General features: G+C 33.4%; 2 protein-coding genes and 1 long non-coding RNA gene across 4 annotated transcripts; all 3 read right to left on the reverse strand.

The window, feature by feature from the left end:
* Positions 1–5762: 5762 nt before the first annotated feature.
* On the reverse strand, positions 5763–7114 carry LOC126687615 (uncharacterized). Its single transcript, XM_050382172.1, has 2 exons — positions 7032–7114; positions 5763–6975 (listed from the first exon to the last, which is right to left on the reverse strand). The coding sequence occupies exons 1-2, from the start codon at positions 7112–7114 to the stop codon at positions 5763–5765; spliced, it is 1296 nt and encodes a 431-aa protein (XP_050238129.1).
* Positions 7115–17617: 10503 nt separating this feature from the next.
* On the reverse strand, positions 17618–20516 carry LOC126653597 (uncharacterized). 2 transcript variants are annotated; one of them, XR_007632273.2, is made up of 3 exons: positions 20355–20516; positions 19224–19308; positions 17618–17985 (listed from the first exon to the last, which is right to left on the reverse strand). It is a non-coding gene; the product is annotated as an uncharacterized LOC126653597 (long non-coding RNA). The 2 variants fall into 2 exon arrangements; XR_007632272.2 differs by lacking the exon at positions 19224–19308.
* Positions 20517–21958: 1442 nt separating this feature from the next.
* Positions 21959–22781, reverse strand: LOC126687616 (uncharacterized). The gene is made up of 3 exons (XM_050382173.1): positions 22370–22781; positions 22049–22189; positions 21959–21966 (listed from the first exon to the last, which is right to left on the reverse strand). The coding sequence occupies exons 1-3, from the start codon at positions 22779–22781 to the stop codon at positions 21959–21961; spliced, it is 561 nt and encodes a 186-aa protein (XP_050238130.1).
* Between the last annotated feature and the right edge of the window lie 659 nt (positions 22782–23440).

A 23440-nucleotide genomic window follows, 5' to 3' on the forward strand; every position in this document is an offset into this window, starting at 1 on the left:
TAACTTTAAAAAGAAAATGCCAAAGCAAAACACAATTTGTTACAAATGAAATCATACTGAAATAAACATAAATCTCCAAAACTTCAATTCAATTATAAATTGCATTTGATTACAAACAAATGTATCAAAATCAACATAATAAACCCTAGCATAATATACTCGAAAAGCTCATAGTTGCTAAAACTAAACATTTTCAACTTTAAGAAACTGCCAAAATAGAGCACAATTTGTTACAGATGATATCATATTGAAATAAACATAAATTTTCAAAAACTCTATTCAATTTAATTATAAACTAAGTTATGAACATAATAAACCCTAACTGCTATATCTATTGCAATAAAAAAATTAATTCAAACTAAAATTAATTAATAGAAAAACAAATTAATTTACCAGCATTAGCGAAGATAGGAATGGGGTCATTAACAGGAACAACATGACTAAATTGAAGAGCTATCCGTTATTTACTTCGGTCTCCCTCTTTTTGAGAGAGAAATTGGCACAAAATCCTAGGACCCAATTGTTTCAAATTTTTCTTCACAATTATCTTCTTGGAGAGGTAATCTTTTTTTTCCTGCAGGTAGACTTGTTCTTGTTAAGTCCGTGCTTTGCAGTTTGCTTGTTTATTACTTGGGCACTTTCCATATTCCTTAATCGGTTGTTGTTATTCTTGCGCGTATTATGAGAAGGTTCTTATGGAACTGCATTATGGATTGTTAGAGATTTGGCAAGGTTGCTTAGGGTGATGTTTGTGTCCCTTTTATTTACAATGGTATTAATATTACTCCTTTGCGCATTAATAGTCAGTGTTTTCTTCTGAAATGGCTATGGAAGTTGATGGATTCAGATAAAGATTCATTATGGTTTACAGTTATTTCGAATAGCTCATCAATCTCTTCTTAGTTTGATCTTTGCTCGGTGAATGTTGTGAAACTCTCGCACTTGTGGAAAGGAATTGTTTCTTCTTGCGGGAACAACAAAATCATTTAGAATTGTTTTATTAACTTGGTTTCATTAGAGCTGGGCGACGAGAATAACACTCGTTTTTGGTTTAATTGTTGGCTCATTGTTCCATTACTTATTAAGTTTCCATATTTATTCAAGTTATGCAGGACAAAATGGAATGGTTTCCTCCTTCTTTGATCAAGAATAAGTCGGGCTTCAGCTTTTCTCTATGAAATGGCGACAACGCCTAGGAGAACAGCGCCAACTCACTTCATTACTGTAGCATCTTTTGGCCATGTTATAACCTTTTCCGGACAAATTTTGTTGGAGAAATAATCTGTCTTACACTGCTGCTTCAATGAAAGATTTATGGTTTGAAATTTTTGTTCCACCGCAGTTTCAGTTTTGCTTCTTGGCTCATCGGATCTGGAAGGAAAAATTTCCCCTTTGGATTCTGTTTTTTATATGGTTGCTTGCGCGTCAGATTTCTTCAAATGATGTTTTGATAAGGAGATGCGTTCTTGGTTCAAATAAGTCTGCTTGTTCTCTTTGGTAAGGAGAGCCGTTTTTTGTTTTTGGAGTCAAGTAATCATTTAGTTTTTCATTGTAACTTCGCTTGGAGATCTTGGCCACTTATTCTTATTAAGTGTAATGTTAGATGGGTCTCTCCATTGTCACTTGAAGATTTTTACGTTCAATGGACTTCTTTATCAGAGGGCATGTGTCGTGATCTATGAAATCTTATGGTTCTTTGGCATTTGGAATTTGTGGAAAGCGAGGAACAAACATGTATTTCAGGACGAGTCGGTAGATATTCACTCCTTGGTCTTCTTGAGTATTTGCAAAGCTGTGAAATTTTACAGAGTTCAGTGTCATGATTTCCCCTTTACTAGGAATGATGTATTTCGTTGTTTTAATTTCTTTTATAATAACTCCTAATAACTTGTTTGTTTTTTGCTCTTTTTCCTTACTTTGATTTGTGGTTGTGCTAATATACCGATTATTTATCTAAAAAAAATATTTCTCAGATATTTTAAAACACTTGAGTTAATTGAAAAAGCTGGAAATGTCTCAAGTTCATACAAGTTTTCATATCTTAATGCTTTGTAGGTATATCTATGATTCTTCACACATTGTCAAGCCTCATAGTGTGGGAATAAGTGATGATTTGACTTATAAGAGGAGTGAGTTACTGCCGTGGATATATAAATTCGCAAGCTACGTCTTAAGCATGTTCCTATAGTTTTGCTATGGAGAAATAAGATGCACAATAATTTACTTGGGAGAAAGAACAAGATATGTAAAAGAATCACCTTTATCCTTTTTTTTAAGAATGAATTTTGTTTTTTTATTGAAATTTAAGAATATATTCTCTCAAGAAGGAAAATATATAATATCCTATTATTTTTTGGTATAATTATTATTTAAATTAAATTTTGGAGTTTAAGTGAGTGTCAAAAATAATTTTAAGAATTATTCTAAAAAAATTTACATGCATATTTTACACAAGGTTAATTATATATAAATTACACCATTATACTAAATTATAATTATATCATGACTTTTAAAGTTGCTAATTTTAATTCACCACCTTTTAAATTTTTTGGGTTAATTATATATAAAATCACCATTTTACACGAAATCTCAAAAATAACACGACCTTTAAAACATGTTTAATCAGGACACCACCTTCGTTTCTTTTTTAAAATAACAACGACAATTTTTAGTGGCATTTTGGCTAACATGGCATGACACGAGGAACTCCCATCAAGTGTTAAAGTCAGCAAATTTTATCTAAAAATGTGTTCATGTTATTTTTGAAAAAAAATGAAAAGCCATGTCCTGAATTGACGCGTTTTAAAGGTCGTATTATTTTTGAAATTCCGTGTAAAGATGGTGATTTTATATGTAATTAATTCTCTTTTTTGCAATTATATTATCATGCAAAATTTCGGCAATTTGTAGCTGACTTCACGATCAAAGGATGATATGACACAATAAATCAGAAGCCACAAATAATCAATATAATTGCAAAAAATTAAATTTTTCCAACAAAATGAAAGTAAAAATATTTAAACTGTGATAGTAATTACAAAAGGCGGTCAATAGATTGACAACTTTTAAATTTTTTGATAGATTTATATTTAATGTAAACATAACAATTTTGTATATAATTAACCCTTTTATATACCACTAAGAATTAAAAAAGTTTCATTATACTCCCCCCTCTTAATTTCTAAAAAATAAGCGGTAACATTTTTATTTCTTTTTTTTTGGATAAATGATTATTTATAAGGCACAACCACAAGGAGTGGAAGGCAAAAGACCTCAAGAGGTCAAAGGGAAATTGCAAAATTATCCAAACAACGAAAAACGTCATTTCCCGAATAAAGGAATGACGGATGCAAAGCTGAAAAAAAATGCACTGACTTGCAAATACAAGAATAAGCTAAAGCTTCATGAGAGATCTCTTCGTCATTAAAAACCCGGTTGTTTCGAGCTTTCCATAGATCCCAAATATCCATAAACCAAATCAGCCTCCATATTTCTTTGTGAGAAGAGTGACAAAAGGAATTCCATAACTCAAAAAAGATATCAATCTTTGACGGAGAGACCCAAACTATGTCGCATTTTGCCAAAATAAAGCTCCAGAACCTCCAAGCATAAGGACAATGGCAAAGAATATGAAATATTGACTCTGCAATATTACATGCCGAGCAACCAATCTGATCATAACAAATGATACCCCTCGAGACCAATGAATCATTAAAAAGAACCCTATTCCTGATAACAAGCCGGCAAAAGAAAATTATTCGTGGCGGTAATTTCCAACGCCAGAATACAAAGAATTGAAGACTGCCGTTCAACATAGCTGTAACTTGCGGAGAAACCTGCTGGAGAAGAAGAGAAATATCCCTAGTTCTGAACTTAGAACCACGCCAAAGAACTTCATCATGACTTGAAGAAAGAGGCAACAGATGCTGAATATCATGAAGAAGAGAAGTAAACTGATCTTGCTCTCTTATACGCAGCCTCCTTCTCCATAAAAATTGAGAAAAATTCGTAGGGTGAGAGTTACCTGAATCAGAAAGGTAATTTGACAGCAATTGATGGACTGGTGCCGAAGCATTCATGGTTAAAGAAAAAATCTGATTGTAACGAACAGCTAAAATGGAATCTCCCAACCAAATATCACTCCAAAACCGGACTGATTTGCCGTTACCCAAGCTTATTGAAATCTGCTGATTGAATAAAAGCCAAACCTGATTATTAGCAATGCAAGTCCTATAGATAGCTTTCCAAAGGTGAGAAAGTTGAAGAACATTACTGGACTGTAATTCATGCCAAGAACAGCTAGTAGTAACCACAAAAAACCAAAGCGAGGTGTTCTCTGATCGAAGTTTCCACAACCATTTGCATAGAAGACTCTGGTTTTTTTATTTTGAAAGGAATCAAATTAAGGACACCTTGATCTTAAGGAAGACAAACACTGTCCCATGACACCTTACAAATAGCATTTCCATCCACACTGCCACTCCAAAGAAAACGCTTGGTATATCTATCAAGAACTGAAATGATTGCCTGTGGAATAGCGAAGGAACCCAAATAATAAACAGAAAGACTATTCAACACCTTGATAAGAATAAGTCTACCTGCAGGTGAAAGTAAATTTCCCTTCCAGAGAGCAAGCTGATCCGTGAATTTCGAAACCACTGGCTGCCATAAATTTGCACGAATAGGTTTAGTAGAGAGGGGTAAACCAAGGTAGGTTATAGGGAATTTGGCCGTCGAACAGTTTAGAATTCCAGAAGCTGTTTCCAATGCATCATCGTCAATATTGATACCCATAATAGAACTTTTCTGGTAGTTAATTGCCAAGCCTGAAACCAACTCAAAACATCTAAGAACCCGTAAAAGGTTTCTAATCATATCCAAATCCTGAGGAATGAAAAGAAGAGTGTCATCTACAAATTAAAGCATAGAAATAGGCTCCGAATAACCATCAATTCTGATCCCATCAAAAAGATGGTTGTTGACAGCTTGGCTGAACAAAGCTTTCAGACCTTCCACTGCTTGAACAAAAAGCATGGGGGAGAGAGGATCGCCCTGTCTACACCTTTTCCCATAGAATTTGTTTTTGAAGGGCTTCCATTAATCAGAATTGAAAGCTGCGAGGTATCAAAAAAAATAGGAAATCCACTTCCTCCAAGTTGCATCAAAACCCATCCTATTCATCATTTTCATAATGAAATCCCAGGAAATACTATCAAAAGATTTTTTAAAATCAAGCTTAATAACAAAAAGTTTATCTTTCCGCCTAGCTGCAATATGTAAAATTTCAGAGGCAATCATATGGCAATCGTGAATATTACACCCCTTGATAAAGCCAAACTGATTCTCTGAGATAATATGAGGAAGAACAGGAGACAATATGTTTGCCAAGACCTTAGAAAGGAGTTAAAAACTCCATTAATCAAGCTAATAGGTCTGAAATCTAAAAGATTAGTCGCGCCTTTAAGTTTTGGAATCAAAACGAGGAAAGCAGTATTGATACCTGGAGGAAAGGTCCCTGTGGAGTTAAAAGTCTCAAAAATCTTTAAGAAGTCATTTTTCATGATAGGCCACGCTTTCTTGTAGAAGAAAGAGTTAAAACCATCCGGGTCCGGAGCCTTATTGTCATCGCAAATCATAAGAGTTCGCACAATTTCCTCTTCCGAGAAAAAATCAGTTAAAGCCGAGGAGAGAGCAACTGTAGTCCTTTTAATGGCTAAGGACTCCAAAGAAAATGGGACAACCATATTTCTTTTATATAACCTCTAGAAGAATAAGGCAACCTGCTGTTTAATATCCAACGGCGTATCAAAAAGGTTCCCATCAATAGAAATTGCTGTCATAAGATTTGTTTTTGAATGAACCGAAGCTATCGAATGAAAAAATTTGGCGTTTCTGTCCCCAAGAAAAGACCAATTTACCCTCGATTTTTGGTGCCATAGAGATTCTAGTTGCTTAGAAAAGCGATAGCTATCCGAATGAAGAGCAGATAAAACTGCTTTGTCCGAATCAGAAAGGTCCTGCAAATCTGAAGTTGACTCTAACATGTGAATAGCTTGAAGAGTAGAATCCAATTTGTGGTTAAGATTACCAAAGACATTTAAATTCCATTGTTTGATTAAGGCTCTCAAAGAACGTAATTTATCAACAAAATTGAGCTGATCCGAAATTGACAGCCATGATTCTGATACAAATGATTTAAAGTCTTTATGCTCCCACCAAGCATTAATCGACTTAAAAGGTTTAGGACCCCAATCTATAACCACTTGGGAACGAAGACGCAGCGGAACATGATCCGAAAAGTTTCTTGGAAGAGCAGAGAGATAACAGTTCGGCCATTCAGAAACAACACCATCGGTAATAAAGCATCTATCAATCTTAGACTTAGAAATTGAATTTTCCCACGTGAAAAATCTGCCTTGGAGAGGAGATTCTATGAGATTAGATGCATTAATAAATTCAGAAAAAAGTCTCATGGAAGTAGAGTAGGAGTTGTAGTGTAGGCGTTCCGATGGCAGCAAAATCTCGTTAAAATCTCCTATTAAAATACAGTTTCTATCTACTGTAAGAACTGGCTTTAAAAGATCCCAGAGAGCAGCCGTCTCAATATAACAACAACTGGCATAAACACAAATGATTCGAAAGGGAATAGCGTTCCCAGTGAAATCTAAAGAAATCCAATTTTTGTGCTTAGAAATTAAAACAGGAGAAAACAAATTCTTGTCCCAAATGCAAATAATACCTCCAGAAGCACCCGAAGACGGAGAATAGCAGTAGTCGAAATCCAGAAAAGGCCACAAACGACAACAAAGAAAATCATCAATACTTTCCTTTTTGGATTCAAGGAGGCAAAGAAGAGATACTGAATTATTCCTCACTATAGAGCGAATAGTACGTTGTTTCCTAGCGAAGGATAGACCTCCACGACAATTCCATGAGATATAGTTAAATGAACTCGACATAAAACTATATATATTCCTGGAGAAAAAAATTATCAAGATGCTATATCCTGATCCTTGAAAAATCTGTCATACAAGAAGGAAGTAATTTTTGTTTTGTTGGAAACTGAAAACAATCCCATGTTAACTCCTACATTCCATGTTTTTTTCCAACTCATGTGTTGTTTTCTCTCTCACTCGTTCCTTCTCATATTCCTGCAGAAAATTATTATTACGGAGCCTGATATCTTCAGATCTAAGGGATGAGGATTCTGCTGATGAAGTGGAGGCTAACGGTTTTAAACTCCCATGAACAACTAAGGGTTTCTGTTTTGCGTTGAGTAATGCTAGGGTGATTTAAAGCCGGATAGTCGATCTTAGTGGTTTCAGGAACCACATTAGTTGACGGATGAAGATCATTATCATTGATAACAAGTGAGTCAAAATCAACCTTAGCTGACATATTCTGAGAGGCAGTATTAGCAGGAATAGGGGAGTAACCCAAGCTTTGATTCTTCGAAATAGAATCTCCAGAGTCTGATTCATCATCGGTTGAAGAACAATTGCTGTAATCTGTCATTAGAACAGGAGAATCGGTTTCCAGAACTGAAATCTCATGAGTAACCTCGCCCACTTTGATATGCAGGATAGTATCCAATCTGTCAAAACTCTTGGTAATTAGAACGTAAGCAGCGTCCATTCTCTCCATTGAGCGTACGAACGGATGGACTGATATAAAGTTGCCCAGAGTATTGCCAATCCTGACAAATAAATCCTCATCCCAAACAGCCATTGGAACGCCAAATATCTTAGCCCAAACATAACGTTCGTGCGAAACAAAGTCAGGACTCCACGAAACAACTGATTCGAAGAAATCTGAAAAATCCATTCTCATGAAATTATCCTTTTCAATTGAGGAATTAAAATTGAAAAGGATGAATTTCCCACCCAGAAAGGAGGAAGATTGGAAAACAACACCTCTTTTACGCAAAAAATTGCATGCATGAAGTAAATTTGGCAAAGACAAAACAGCTGCTATCACTGAGTGTTGGAATCTATTATGCTTAGGAGAAGCAATAAAAAAATTAGGGTTCAAAACTTGGGCAAACGATCTTCTGTCTCGGAAGGATGATGGAACAGGTTTAGGGATTGTATTCTTGGCAAGTTGTGGAGGTGCAGATTCCACTTTAGAAACCCTAGGAGCGAAAGGATAGCGAGAAATGAAAGCCCTAATATGGTAAGAACCGATACAAACCATATTCATCCTCGAAAGAACATCATTCACGTGAAAAGGTGGTTCAATTGTCAAGAATCCAAATCTCCTATTAGCTTTATTATGCTTCCTGGCAGTAATCACCTTACCGAAAATACCATATTTAGAAAAGGCTCTCTGGAGATCGGAATATTTCCAAAATTGTGGAAAATTCTCGAAGTAAATCATAACTGGAGCTGCTGAATCTGAAGGTTTAAAGTAACGGGATTGATTTGGTAGCTTGCTAGCATGGTTAGGGAGGGAAGGAGGAATTTAGCTAGGGTTTAGGGGAAGGGAAGACATCGTTCTCTTCTACTCTAAAATTTGATTTTCATTATTGATCTTTATTTCTTTTCTATCAAACACCAACCAGAAACCCCATATCCGATCACCATAAACTCCAAAATTAATTGTTTTCATGTTTTAAAGAATACATATGAATTAGTTTCTCGTTTGATTGTTAGGATACTTAGAATTTTGGGAAAAACTTTAGTTATTGGGGCCGATTTTCTAGTTTTGTTGTATACGTCTACTTTTTAAAAAAAAAGCTATTATCAACATTATATTTAGAAGACTTAAAAATATTGGATCGACCACTATTCGCAACTGAAAGTCTTCTAAAATTACAGTTACGTTATTTGGCAAGAAAAAAAATACCACCAAGATAAATTTGATCATTTGATATAATTGAAAAGTTGGAGTCGTGACTTATCCTTTAACTTTATCTCTAGAATTGTTTGAAGTTCATCTAACTTTCATATATGCATATAGAGTGAATCCTTAACAAATTTTCTGGCCTTGAAGTGTAGATGAAAGTGGAGATATGACTTATGAAAAGAAGTTAGTTGATATTAGGCTTAATTACTTAAAAATCACCCACGTTGAAATTTTGTGGGTTTATACCTTAATTTAGAAAAAAATTCAATTGTATTCTTGTTTAAGTTTTATGTTTCACCTCTAACTCAAAGCATTAAATTGACCTCTTTTCATTTAAAAAAAGATAAAAACAATTCTTCGTTTTAATCTATATTCTAATTAGACGTAAATGTTAATAATTGTACCAAAAAATCTAGGTAATTGATTCTGAACATCACTACACTTTCCAGTTTTTTAATTTCAGTCACTAAACTATTTTTTTTTCTTTTCGATCATTGAACTTTCATTTTTTTTATTTTAATATTTCCGGCCGAAAATGTTTAATTGGCAGCCGGAAATTGACATGTGATAACCGGATTTCGCTAGCATTACTTTGAAAATTTATCGCATATACATAATTTCAATTTGAAAATGATTTTTTAGGTCAAATTATGCATATATGACAAGTTTTTAGGTAAAAAAATTATTTTCGGTTGCCACCTAAGCATTTTTTGCCAGAAAATACCAATATAAAAAAAATTAAAAGTTCAGTGATAAAAAAAAATAGTTTAGTGACTGTAATGAAAAAACTCGAAAGTTCAATAACCTTCAGAATCAATTACCCAAAAAATCTTCTTCCTCACAAAATTCAACAAATAATATAATTTAATAATTAATTTATTATAATTATTTATAACTATTAAAAACCGTAAATTTTTTCATATAAACAAAATTAAATAATATCTTTATAATTTTTTTTTATTTTCAGACGAGTAGGAGGATAAAATCCTCCTTCTCGCCGCGAGAAGATGAACAGACCCGCAGTCAGTTCATCTTCACAAACGAGGAGGAGGTATTTCTTGCCTGAAAAAAAATTAATTTGTTTTTAATTTAAAAATAAAATTTAGGTTTAGACGGGTGGCAGCAGGTTCCTTAATCAGAGGAGTATTCTAGACGATGGTGAGTCTGAAGTGTTTTTTAATTTATTTAATTTTTTAATAAAAATTTAAAGAAAAATTAAATATTTGGACTTATTTGAATAAAGTTGAAGGATTTGTTTGTATTTTTTTAAATAGAAAAAAAATATGATTTAGTCGTTCTATTTAGTTGTTTATAATGTTTTCATCATTAAACTAATTAAATCGTCAATTGAACCCTTGTTTGGGGGTAAAAGTAAAACATAAAAATTCAAATAAGGATGCAATTGATTTTTTTCCAAGGTCAGATACAAACGCTAAAAACTTTCAACCAAACGAGAAACTCCAAAAATATTCTCGTCTTTTTAATAATGAATTATGCGTTTTTATTTCAATTTAAAAATTAATGTTTTTAAAAAGGGAAGAATGTAATAATTTTTTTTGTTTTTATAATTATTATTTAAATTGAAAGGTTTGAGAGTAATAGTGAATGTGCTGACAATTTTAAGAACTATTATTGAACATTTATTATCTATATATTATAATCTCCTTTTCTTTCTCTTTCTCCCTCTTTCTCAATACTTAGGAAGTGGAGAGATTTTTATGTAGACTCAGTCCACCATGTTATCCGTAGACTAAGTCTATCACATAATGACACGTCATTAAAATGATGGCAATCTTGTAAATTTGTTTATTATTTATTTACACATTTGAATAATAATATTACAAGATTGCCATCATTTTAATGACGTGTCATTATGTGATAGGTTTAGTCTACAGATGACGTGGTGGACTGAGTTTACCTAAGAATTTTTCTAGGAAATGAACAATAATATTTTTATTTATTCCCCCAAAAAACACCATCCTAACAACCACCTTTAATTACCATAAACTTCAATTGGCCAAATGTACAAATTGAACCCTCATGTTTGGTCCGATTTTGAATTTAGACCTTAATAATTTTTTTTTCTGATCGAGGTCCTTACCGTTAATAAATATTTTCGTATCGGAGCCTCCGTTGACAAAATGACACGCTGGCCGTTAGTGGCTATCCACCTCATCGCCAGCATGTCAAATTTAATTAAAATTAAATAAAATTTATCCACCTAAACACTCATGGAAAAAATTCTTCTCTTCATTCAATTAACAACGGTAATTTTTTCACATATCAAATTACACCTAATTAAACTGTAAACTTGTATTATTTCTTAAAAAAATTAAAGCTTAATTACTTCTAAAAAATAATTAAATTAGCACATAAATATATTACATATTTAATTTTAAAAGAAATTAACACATCACATAAAATTAAAAAAATAAAATACGTTAAAATAACACATAATTTTTTTATATCACATTAAGTTTATATATTACAAAAAAATTGAGCCACGTGCAATAAAATAATACAATTTCTAAAATCAATGTTGTGTAATACTAATAAAAAGGCTCATTAATATATCAATCCAATAAATTATGTGATTGTGAGTTTGGCCATTTTGCTAGATGAAATAACAATCAGAGGACAGATGACTCTAAAAATTTAAATTTTTTATTTTTAATAAAAATTATTATTTAAAAAAAAAAATCATTCTGTTTATAGTTAAATCATCCAATTGAATCCATTAAATGTTATTTTATTTATTTAACCGCTATTCGATGATTATTTCGGGTTATTAGTCAAAACGGTACCCAACCTTTGCACCTTATATCAAAATGGTACCCAACCTTTAATTTGTATCAAAACGGTACCCAACCTTCTAACGTTTGTATCAAAATGGTTTTTTAAACAATTTCCGGCCACTTTTGATGACGTGGCAACCGGAAAACTAATTTTTTATATTTTTGCCACATCCCATGACAAATAAAATTTTATATAATTTAAAAAATTAAAACGAACTCTTATTTTACATCAATAAAAAAATTATTTTTCCGGTTGCCACGTCATCAAAAGTGGCCGGAAAATATTAAAAAAACCATTTTAAGATAAATGTTAGAAGGTTGGGTACCGTTTTGATACAAATTAAAAATTGGGTACCATTTTGATATAAGGTGCGATGGTTGGGCACCATTTTAACTAATGACCATATTATTTCTTATAGCTAAGTATGATGCACTTAATTTTGAAAAAGACAAATACAAAAAAGAGAATCAAGTGGAACAGAATTGACTATATTAAAAAAAAAAAAATTGAATTAAAAAAATATTTTTATATTAAAAAAATATTTTCATATTAAAATGTTTAACTACACTTGACAAAAGGATAAGTATTTAATGGTTTTGAATTATTACATTAACCATTAAATTAAGATACCTAAAAGTTTTAGGTAATAGTAAAAAAATATCAACTCCGGCTCCATGATCGACCACAGTTATAATTAATTATTTAAGGTTAAATTATTTTTTAAATTCAAATTTTTACATCATTTATTAATTACAATTATATCTTTTAATTTTTATAATTTATTTCAATTTAATTTTTTTAATAAATTAAATTACTTTATCTGGTATCAATTGAGATAACTCTCTCTAAAAAAAATTGAAAAAATAGCCCCGTTTTTTTCAAAATTTCAAAAAAAAAAAACTTTTGAAATTTTCTCCAAATATTAAATTTTCTTTTAAATCTAAATTTTTACATTCTTTATCAATTATTATTAAATTTTAAATATTGTCCAACTTCTAGAGTTATTATAACAAATTTGTCACTGATAAAAGATGTAAAAGTTTAATTTTTGGATATAATTGCAATATTTTAATTGGACTTAATCATAAAAGTTAAAAAATTTGGTCGTAATAAATAAAAATATGTAAAATTTTGGATTTAAAAAAGAGCTTAACCTTTTTTTAATTTATTTTTTATGATTTTAAAAAAACTTAATACAACTTTATCAAAATTTATTTTTTTGTTTAGACTTATTGTCACGACCCAAATTATTGAGCCGCAACAGGCGCTAGGGAACGGGAGTGATAGCTCCGGAACCCGTAGCAAGATCTCTGATCACTATAAATTTTTCGCAAATAATAAATAAATAACATAAATCAACAGAAACAAGTATACATAACATATATACACAAACATTTACACTAACTGTTTAAAACCTCGCGGGCTCTAGTTACCGTACCCTGTACGAACTGGCCTCGCGGTACTACATACATCAGTTAGTGTCTCAAAACATGTCACCGGCATCTGGGGCCGTGAACCACATATAATACACGTAGCCTACAAAATATAAACAAGACAGCACGTAATATGTACACTCAAAATGTACTGCTGTCTAGGCTACGACTCTGTCAACACGGGACCACTACTGCAACATTCACAGAAGTCAGAAACTATACATACACAGCTGACTTCTGGACTTCAAAATTGGCCTCTAGCTAGGTCCACGTACTAAGTACCTGAAAACATCAAAGAGTGGTCAATATTTGGGGAAATACCGATTGAGTTGGCATTTACTAACGGTATTAATATAAAAACATAGCATCGCATTTCAAGAAAACACTAATATAATAAAACATATAGACAAGTATTTGATCCGTACGAAACTAATATCCTAGCATGCGACACATCTCTTGAATAATCATATATCGTTTGCTTTAATTATTACATTTCACACTGTGAGTCCAACTCACTGGTGGGTCCAACCCACTAGATACGGGTACTCCAGGTTACACAGTAACCGAGTGCTCACTCGTATCAATCGCTATCAAACTTCAAAATCTTATTCATATCATGTCGTTCATTTTAATTTATTCCTCGGATGCAAACACACTAGACTGACTCTATACTGGTGATCACATAGCCTATTGACACCCAATAGGTAGCTAGTTTCTTCGGATCGCATACTAGTTCTCGTATATAATTTGATAGAAACATATAACATTTAATCAAATCATATAATATGCGATGCGTAAAAACAGTATACATATCTATATAAAATAATCTTATATATATATATATACACAAAAGTAAAGTGCAACTCACTGTGACCGCTATTCAAGTAATGATGTGGTCGATCTGATAATACGCTCTCGCTAGTCCGCGCCTACTGACTCCACTACTCGCTGACACGTCTGATAAATCATTTAATAGTTAGACACGAAACTCGTACTTTTACACATATAATACTTCTAAATTTTAGGGTTTAGTTTCATTCTTTTACTTATTTACGTATTCGATAACTTCAGTCGTATCAACGACCTAGCGAATACTACTTCTCATTCTAGAGAATCGTATAACGTTCTTAACGTGTTCCATTATTGTTAACTATCTAAAACGTCGAGCTTAGCTCGAGACGTTTGATTCTCAAAGTCTGAAATCCGTCTTTTAGAGTCATACTACTCAAAACGTCCAATACCTAGGTCAAATACGATTTGCATACTCGTGGGGGCGAGTTGGGGTGCACGGGCGTGCATTTTGGTGGGTACACGATCGTGCAACCAAGTGGACGTTCGTGCACTTCACTGGTGCATGTTCGTGCACCTCTAGTGCATGTTCGTGCACCGTGAAGGGTGCATGTTCATGCACTTCAGGTGCACGTTCGTGCACCTTGCTGGGTGCACGGTCGTGCACCACGTGCACAGCCCCGGAAATGCAATTTCCGGGGTTTTCAACCATCCCGACGTGCTCCTAACACCTCCTTAGCCAAAACCCATTCCTCCGTTTTCATTAAAACGCGATAATAACTTCAAAAACGTCGAATTCAATCTAAATTCCTTAATCCCTTAAAACAGCTCCTATTATTCGATCTTTAATCAAATTTCTTGAACATTTACCTTGAAACAAAGCTTAGGATCGATAGAGCTCTCGATTCTGAAGAGATTCCCGTGAAAATCACGCGAATCGGACGTCGAACGGAGAAACGACGGCGAAACGACGAGATCGTTCGATAATTCTCAATTTCTCTCGATTGTTCTTCCTCTGATTATGATTCATAATCATAACCTTATATATTAAGGTTAAAAGCTCCCTTTGGTCCTTGTTCTTTTTACTTATTATCATTTAACTTTTAAACTTTTCTTTTGTACGATTTAGTCCATAGCTAAATCGTTAACTTCTTTTATTATGACTTATACGTATTATTTATGTCCAATAAATAATACGGAGCTCGATATTAATACTTTCCCGTCAAAATCTAAAATTTCCACTTTCGACACAAAGTGGCTAAATTAACACTTTGGTCCCTGTACCTTATTTTGGACTTTTCTTGACATTTTTCCTTTTAATTCCAATTCGAACTTTTGAATTGAAATATATTATTAAATTCCTCGCATATAGTCCTTTCCAAAACCGACCTACTAAAACTTATTTATCGGAAAACTTTCTGATTTTGCCACTTTGGCAAGTCCAGACGGGACACGTGGTCCAGTTAGATAATTAAATATTTTGGGGTATTACATTCTTCCCCCCTTATAAAAATTCGTCCTCGAATTTTCATAAAACTTGTTGGGACCTTAAAATTGTTCTTATACCTTGACGTTCATTACTACGCGTTAGTCGCAGCTTTTTCTTTTACTTTAACTCTTAGCTTTCCACTTAAAGCTGTGACCTCACACTTATCACTAATCGATTATCTATCTTGATCATAGTAGTTTCTTGTCGTAGCATAGCTGTGAATCTTCTTATTGTTACTCTCGTCTCGTCTGTTACCTTTCTAAAATAGTGTGGCTTTAGACGTATCGTTGATATTGTAATATTTTCGTCATCTACAACTGGTCGTGATCTTCTTTCCGACCACCATTAGCGTCGATTGATCCTCATTTAACATTTTATTAGTTCATTCTACTTGGTAATCTTCATATTGTTATCTATCTCGTTTATCCTCGAATTGTTATCGACATGTTATTCATATCCTTACTGCCGTATTCATCTTATTCATACCTTCCATGAGAATTCATCTTATGACAATGAATCTACGGTTTTAATCTTGCTGGCATCCCTTGTTGCCACGCTCTTCCCTAGGCAAAAATCTTTAATTCCTATTTCTCTTTTCGACCATCCGCCACCTAGTTCTTTTTTCAATTAGTTCCTTTCAGACTACATTTCATCTATCTTAATCGCTGTGTCTTAGCGAAGTTTAATCTGATACATCTTCTACTATCTTCACTTTAATCTTTCCTTTGCTCCTTTAAGCTATCGTGAACTTCACGTCGCTCTATTGGTCATAATCCCTTATCCTTTACCATTACCTTAAACGTTTTGCTTCACATTACTTTCAATCGTGTAGCTTGTACCGTTGCTTTAATTTGATGATACTACTCGTATTCTTATCCTCTTTACTTTCCTCTAGTTGGTACCTTAAAGATCTTCTCGAGTTTCCTATTAACTTATCAATCAAAGTTGTCTTTCCTTTACTACACAATTCTTTATTCATGTTGACCTCATAAGAATCTCTGGTGTTTCTTTAACATTAAACTTTCTTAAGAATTCTTTTTACTGACTAGCCTTCGATTAACTTCATCCTTACCTTTAATCTTTAACAACTTATCTACTTTTGTACTTAAATTGTTCTAAATCCGACAATCCTATAGGTTTTCATCACTTTTTTTTTATCGTAGTTCCTTCTTACTGTATAAATATCTTTCTCTTTCATCTTACACTTTTGTTTCTTACTTTCGAGTAATTCCACGATCTTATTCTCACTCTTCCTGGTATTATCTAATTTGTAGCTCCCAAAATTAGGGAATAATTTCAATTTATTGTCGTCTTACACGCCTTATGCCCCCTTAATGCTTATAACATGGTTCTAATTGTCTTTAAATAACTTGATCTCTTTATACTAACACCACTTCTCGTTCTTATGACATCGTGGCTTCTTAGATGTAGTTCACTCCTATCTGTCCAATAGTAATGAAGTATCATCTTGTCCTTTACTTACTGTATTCATTACGTCCTTCCTTTATTTATAATAGCTCCATTATTACTGTTCTACTCTGATAATCCTTCTGACGTATTTCTAGAACTTTCCACTTCTCTATTCATCTTACTAAATCTTGAGGGTATATGAGTTTCCTCATTATACTTTCTTTCATATTATCCACAATTTTTACATTTACTGACACGTATGCCTATACGTGTGCTTTTCTCCTTATGCTAGAATTTTATAACTTAACTTTTCTCCTTTCTATTAACGCAACTTATAACTCTTAATGCTGATATTAGTAACTTTACTTAATATCAGTCATATAGCATCATTATCACTCTTAATCTATCTAACTTTAAACCTTCACTTTTTGCAAGATCACCTGCTTCGTTGTTCATATTCCTTACTTCCTTAAAATGTTACTTATTTTCACATAAGGATAATCATTATATTCTTCATTCTTGCGTCTTAGTTACTTCTCTTTCGTATAATATGACTCTCTGTCACTTCATCCTTTATTCCATCATAAGGATAAATACTATATCCTTAAATATTGTCAGCGCATCGCATCTTAACTGCGTATGCTCTCCGGTGATAACTCCTTATTCACATTCTCCTTTAGTTTCACTAGCTTTGTTGTAATTAATTGTTAACATGGCTTTGTTCTGTTATTGGGGTTTTGTTTTACAAATCTTATTCTTATTTATTAAGAATATTTTATTATCCGTCGGAGAGTTTCACATCTGAGTTCATTTACTAAACCAAAAATATTTCAAAACATTCTTTGGCTGGCAGCTCTTTTAAATCGCTTTTCATAAATCATCTGTAATCGTTAATACATTTGTAGCTCAGAGTGATGTGTCACGATCCAAATTTATGAGTCGCGACCGGCGCTAGGGAATGGGAGTGGTAGCTCCGAAACCCGTAGCAAGCCTAAAATCCTGTGTAAATTTTTTGCAAATCAAATCATGTTTCATATATCAAAATACATGTGAACCCATTTTACAAAAAATATCAGAGTTAAAATGCGTTATACAAAATTCTAGTTAAAATATCTAGACTACTGCGGACTGCTAGAATGAAAACCTTCTTTTTCTTCTTGTACAAATGACTTCCGAGAATTAAAACTTCGGATGCTTGACTCTTCAAATCATATCATACTATCCCTGAAAAATGGGAGGAGTAACGGGGTCAGTATAAAACTGAGTGAGTTCACCAAATTACACGCAATATCACATAAAGGGTTAAAATCCATTGAAAATCCATTCTATATATCAAAAATAATCTTTTGACATCATATTGCGTATCTTCTTTACTTTCCTTCATAATTCTTTGTTTATTTCATAAACTTATAGTTTATAAGTATTTGTCGTCCTTGATTTCTTATTATGATATTGATATTTTTCTTTCTCGTTTTGTTGCATTAGTTTTCGACCGAATCTTAAATCTAAGTTTATATTATCATGATTCTAAGTCGAACTAAATCATTGTCAAGTCTCTTGTGACTTGATCCTTATGGTTGGGTCCCGAGATAGTTCAACCGAGTTACCCATAACCATATGGTACAGTCCCGAGATAATTCAACCGAGTTACTTGTACCATTTCTCAATCCCAAACGATCGATAGGAGTCCCGAGATAATTCAACCGAGTTACTCCTTAGACACGGGTCCCGAGATAGTTCAACCGAGTTACCTTCGTGTCTGCATTCGGACTCTGCACCCTGCAGGTCTTTTGAACTTAACTGTCGATTCATATAATTTCTATTGACATTTAATAGGAGTGTTTGTTCACATTGTGTCTCGATCTTGTTTCGTATTGATTCTCGATGTATCGCACTTACTTTTTATTGCGTATGAGTTCCGAGGATTATCATCGAGAATGGATGAGATACAGGTCCCGAAATAATTCTACCGAGTTCCACCTTGTATCTCAGTTCTTATTATTGAATATGTCAGAGTTCACTTTTCTTATCTCATGTATTTATCATTTTAATGATTTATGTTGGGTTTTCTTGATCCTTTATGGACCATGACATGCACATTACAATCTACAAGCATACATCTATAACACACGCACGTATGGGTATTCATTATAATTAAAAGTACGTATAGGAACGTACAATGTATCTTTATAAATATATGAATAATAGTACATATAGGCATGTACTATATTTTTCTTGTTTGTATTTGGTTCGATTTATGTCATTTTACTTTATCCATCCCCGGTGCCTTAACATTTATGTTATTATCAAAATAACACATTACGATAAAACATCATTTACAAAGCATACATACGTATACATTTTAAAAGCAAACATCTCAAATATATAAATATTCATATAGCTTTCCGTATTAAAATACGTAGCTTTATGAATATTAACGAGTAATTTTAAAGTGTACTCACCACTTGCTATCCAAATTCTTAAAATAAATACGAAGACATCTCGATCCGTTCCCCTCGAGCCTTGCCGATAGTCGCTTCGTCGAGTCTACGCAAATTCGATAACGCTACGAATTAATAACAAATCTAATTACGATTACGCATCTAAAACTAGTTCGATCAACCTACTTCGGTCATTAAAAACGCTTATCTAAAATAGGTTGACCCCTGAACGAAATCGATATTCTTAAAGTTTAGAACGCCGCCTACAACTTTCGTTTAGGTCTCAGACCATGAATTGCACCCGAAGGTGTCGAAAACAAGGTCAGAAGTTATTTCCTTGGAGCTGTTTACAAGTGCTGGGCAGATTGCACAACATAATGTTCTGCCTTTTATGAGCAGTTTAGAGGCAGAATTAGAGAAAACTTAAAACTAGATAATTATAGTTAACATTTCAAAGTTTCCGTACCAACAAACGGAACTTAATTTGGATTTATGCAGCCCGAGATATTGCCTCTACAACATGGCTGTTTTGCAGAACAGTTTTCTGCAAAACGTCCTACTTGTTTGCGGACAATTATCTCGTAACTTAATTATCTCCCATTTTAAACACTCTCATCACCAGAAACCCTAATCAACATTTATCATATTTCCATCAATTATTTCAACCTTAAATCAGCCACAATCTATTCATGAAACTCATAATTCAATTTCATCACCATTGAATCAACATTCACTCTTATACCATAAAATCTAAGCCATTTGTTATAAATTGTTCATCATTCAACATTTCAAAATTTCCAACCATAATATTCACAACATAACATCCCTAGTTCATCTACAACTTAATCATTAAACACTTAATCTAAAGCTACTATCATTAAGGATCATTAAACACATCATTCATCACTTAATTTCCGAAAATCATCTTCAATTACTCATCCAATTCCCATCCAATTTTAATCATTAAATTTCAAAATTTTCGGTCATGACCTTTCTCCAATATCTCAGCCTCAATTAATCATTATTCATCCATTAAAACACTTAATTATAAGCTTATAATCAACCAACATAATCAAACAACCATTATAATCAAACTTTAACAAAAATCGAAATATTAAATCTGAAACCCTGACTATAATTTGAGTTTATTACCTCTAATTGAAGCCATAGATCTGTAGATAATCATTTCCTCGTTCCGTGGCCGCAAGAATCGCTCAATTCGGACTTAAAACGAATGAGATATGATGTTTTGAAGATTTGTGAGAAATTTGAGAGGAGAGTTACGGGATTCTTCTCCTTTGGCTGCAAAATTGTGTTTGAAGAATGATTATCCATTCATGAAAGATGATAATAAGTGGGTAAAAAGTCCACTTAGGTCCTTGAAGTTGTCACCTCCTTTCTCTTCACTTTCTAGCTTATCTTTCGTACAATTTAGTCCACTAATCTTTTAATCATTTGATTCTCGATAAATTCCGTATTATTTATTTCTCAAATAAATAACATTAGTCTCATATCTTTTAATATCACCCTCCAATAATTTATTTTGGCAATTTTGGCCAAAAACGCTCAAATTTCCATTTTGAGCTAACTTGCACTTTTTCTCACTTTTTCGTCCAATTTTCATTTTAATGACTATCAATAACAACTTTACCGATATTATTTTCTTATCTTGAGAAAATAGAGTAAAACACAACTTCCTCCGGAAGTTTGTGGTTAAAAGTCCACTTTAGTCTTTAAAGTGGCTAATTTGCACTTTAACCCTTATTCTTAACTAATCGTCAAACTTTCTTCTAAAACGATTTCGTATACTTACGAAACTTGACGATCATTTATTAATAATATTTCACGGACCTTGCCGTGAATATTATTAGCTCTGGCTTTCTAACTTATTTTATTTTATTCCCTTTTAGTCCCGATTAAATTCAATTTATCGCATAATAATTTTCCAGGTAAATTCTTATTTTACGATAATTCCAATAGAACCGCTTCGGTCTAAGTCCTTATTATCCAGTCTTAATCTGATAGTCTCATTCTTAATCCTTACAATTATGCCTCGTGACACTACACGTTATACCTCAAAAATTTAGGTTATTACATGATGACACCTCTCATCACCAAAGAGTTGCTCAAAATTGCATTTTTCTGCGTTATTATAAAGATATGATGCATGATCTACATTTTTAAAATCATTTTCTGATGCATTCCTCTCGTGATTATGCAATATCATATGCGATGTCTGAGCACAATTGTACCTTGAAAAATCATAAAATTTTTCAAAATTCTCATAAAATCATAAGTTTACTCTAGATTGTACACTCTGCGACTACTAACGGCTTTCTTTATTGTTATTGGGTACATTATAAATTTTTGTATTTCTGTCATTTTCTGTCATTTTACTGACTATTCTTCTGTCACATCACTTCTTTCTCCATATCTCCGATAACTCAATTCACTTCAAAGTTCTTTACTGCTATAATCACTACATCCACTTCTTTGACATACTGTATCATGTCATATACAAACGCAAGTACCGATGTTCCACATCGATTCCTCTTTTCAGTAATCTATCTTCTCCTTTACAGCTTCTAGAACGTAATATAAGAATTACGTTCGCGACAAATGTATGATGTTTTATTTATTATATTACAGCTTTTGTAAATTATATTTATACGTTTTTTATTAGTCGCGTGTTTATTAACATTGCTTCCTATATGTTCTCACTTTCCGATGTATTATCCTATAGGCGTATCCTATTACTAACATTCTATTATGCAATGCAGCAATCATATATACACAGTAATGCAAACACATAAACACAATACTTAAAGCATATAAATCGCTAATACCTGGAGGTGCCTGATGCGGAACACTAGGTTCCCTAATGACTATGCCGGTGTGTCGACCCCTAACTGTTCTACCGGAGTTGCTTCCGCCTCTTTGCACAAAGTAGGGGTTAGTCCTAACTCTGGATGATGTGTTGACATAGTCTGGATGGTACTCACGTCTAAAATAAAAGGGTCGTACTGGATCGCCCGCTCATTCATGCTCAGTCTCGATCCTACGGGCCATCATAGTGAGCGTGCTAAAATGTTCACCTACGTGTTCATATAGCTCACTAAACTCAGGTCCTAAGCCTCTGACATACCTACGGTTGATGGTTCTATTACCTTCATCCAAATCGGGAACTCCTTCAACCATTCGCAGAAAATCAGCAGAATACATTCCTACTGTAAGCATTCCTCGAGAGAAGGAGCGCATTTGTCTCCTGACTTGGTCTAGAGCTATCTGTGCCTGACCATTTGCTATATCTGCATCTCCTCTCAAGTCGCGGTATCTCTGCACCCTAGACCAGAAATGCTCGCTTCTGTACTGTTCAACATTTGATTCATCTAACAGTTCTTCTTCTTCATACTCTTCTTCTTGAGGATCGTCTTCTTCTGCCTCTTCTTTTAGATCCTCCTCAGGATCCTCTTCCGGATCCTCCTCCGGTTCCTCCTCATCTTCTTCACTATATTCTATTTCTGGCGAGTGTACTCTACCTCTGTTGCTAGAAGAACTGCCAATCTCCGTTACAGACATATATCCATTCTGATAAATTTCTAGCGATTTCCTATTATCTGCGTGGAATCCATTCTGATGGACCCCAGATGGTTCGCCTATTTTATTATGAAACCCATTCTGAAATATCGGAGGCGCTTCCTTCCGTTCTTCCTCAGCATGTGACTGAGCTCCGTTCTGCCCAGACATGCTGAAAAGAAACAATTTCAAACATAAGCGACCATCTTAGCCCATTTCCACACGCAATTCCAATATCAATTTATAAAATGCTGTAAACATTTAGCATTTAATCCAGCCGCACGCAGTTCGCAAGCAGATAGCCATTTAACATTTCCCAGCGCAAGTAGTGAACACTTAATTACCTCAGTCGTCCGTAATTTGCAAACATATAACCATTTTCTATCTCTTAGCGTAAGCAACAAATACTTAGTTGCCTTAGTCGTCCGTATAAACAGATACTAGTCACTTACTAGCTTAATAATCCTGGTTCGCGTGCGCTATACTACATATTACTAATACATATATCAAGCAAATGCAGACAACTAAGGTCCGACTCTCTGCTGCAGTAGTTCCTAGGTTTACTTACTGACAGAGTATTCCAAGTCAAACAGACATTCAGACACAACTGGCAGTGGTAACTAGACCAACTGTTCTCAAATAAGTACTGAAACAATCTTACA

This window comes from Mercurialis annua, linkage group LG6 (assembly GCF_937616625.2).
Source record: "Mercurialis annua linkage group LG6, ddMerAnnu1.2, whole genome shotgun sequence".
Lineage (NCBI taxonomy): Eukaryota > Viridiplantae > Streptophyta > Magnoliopsida > Malpighiales > Euphorbiaceae > Mercurialis > Mercurialis annua.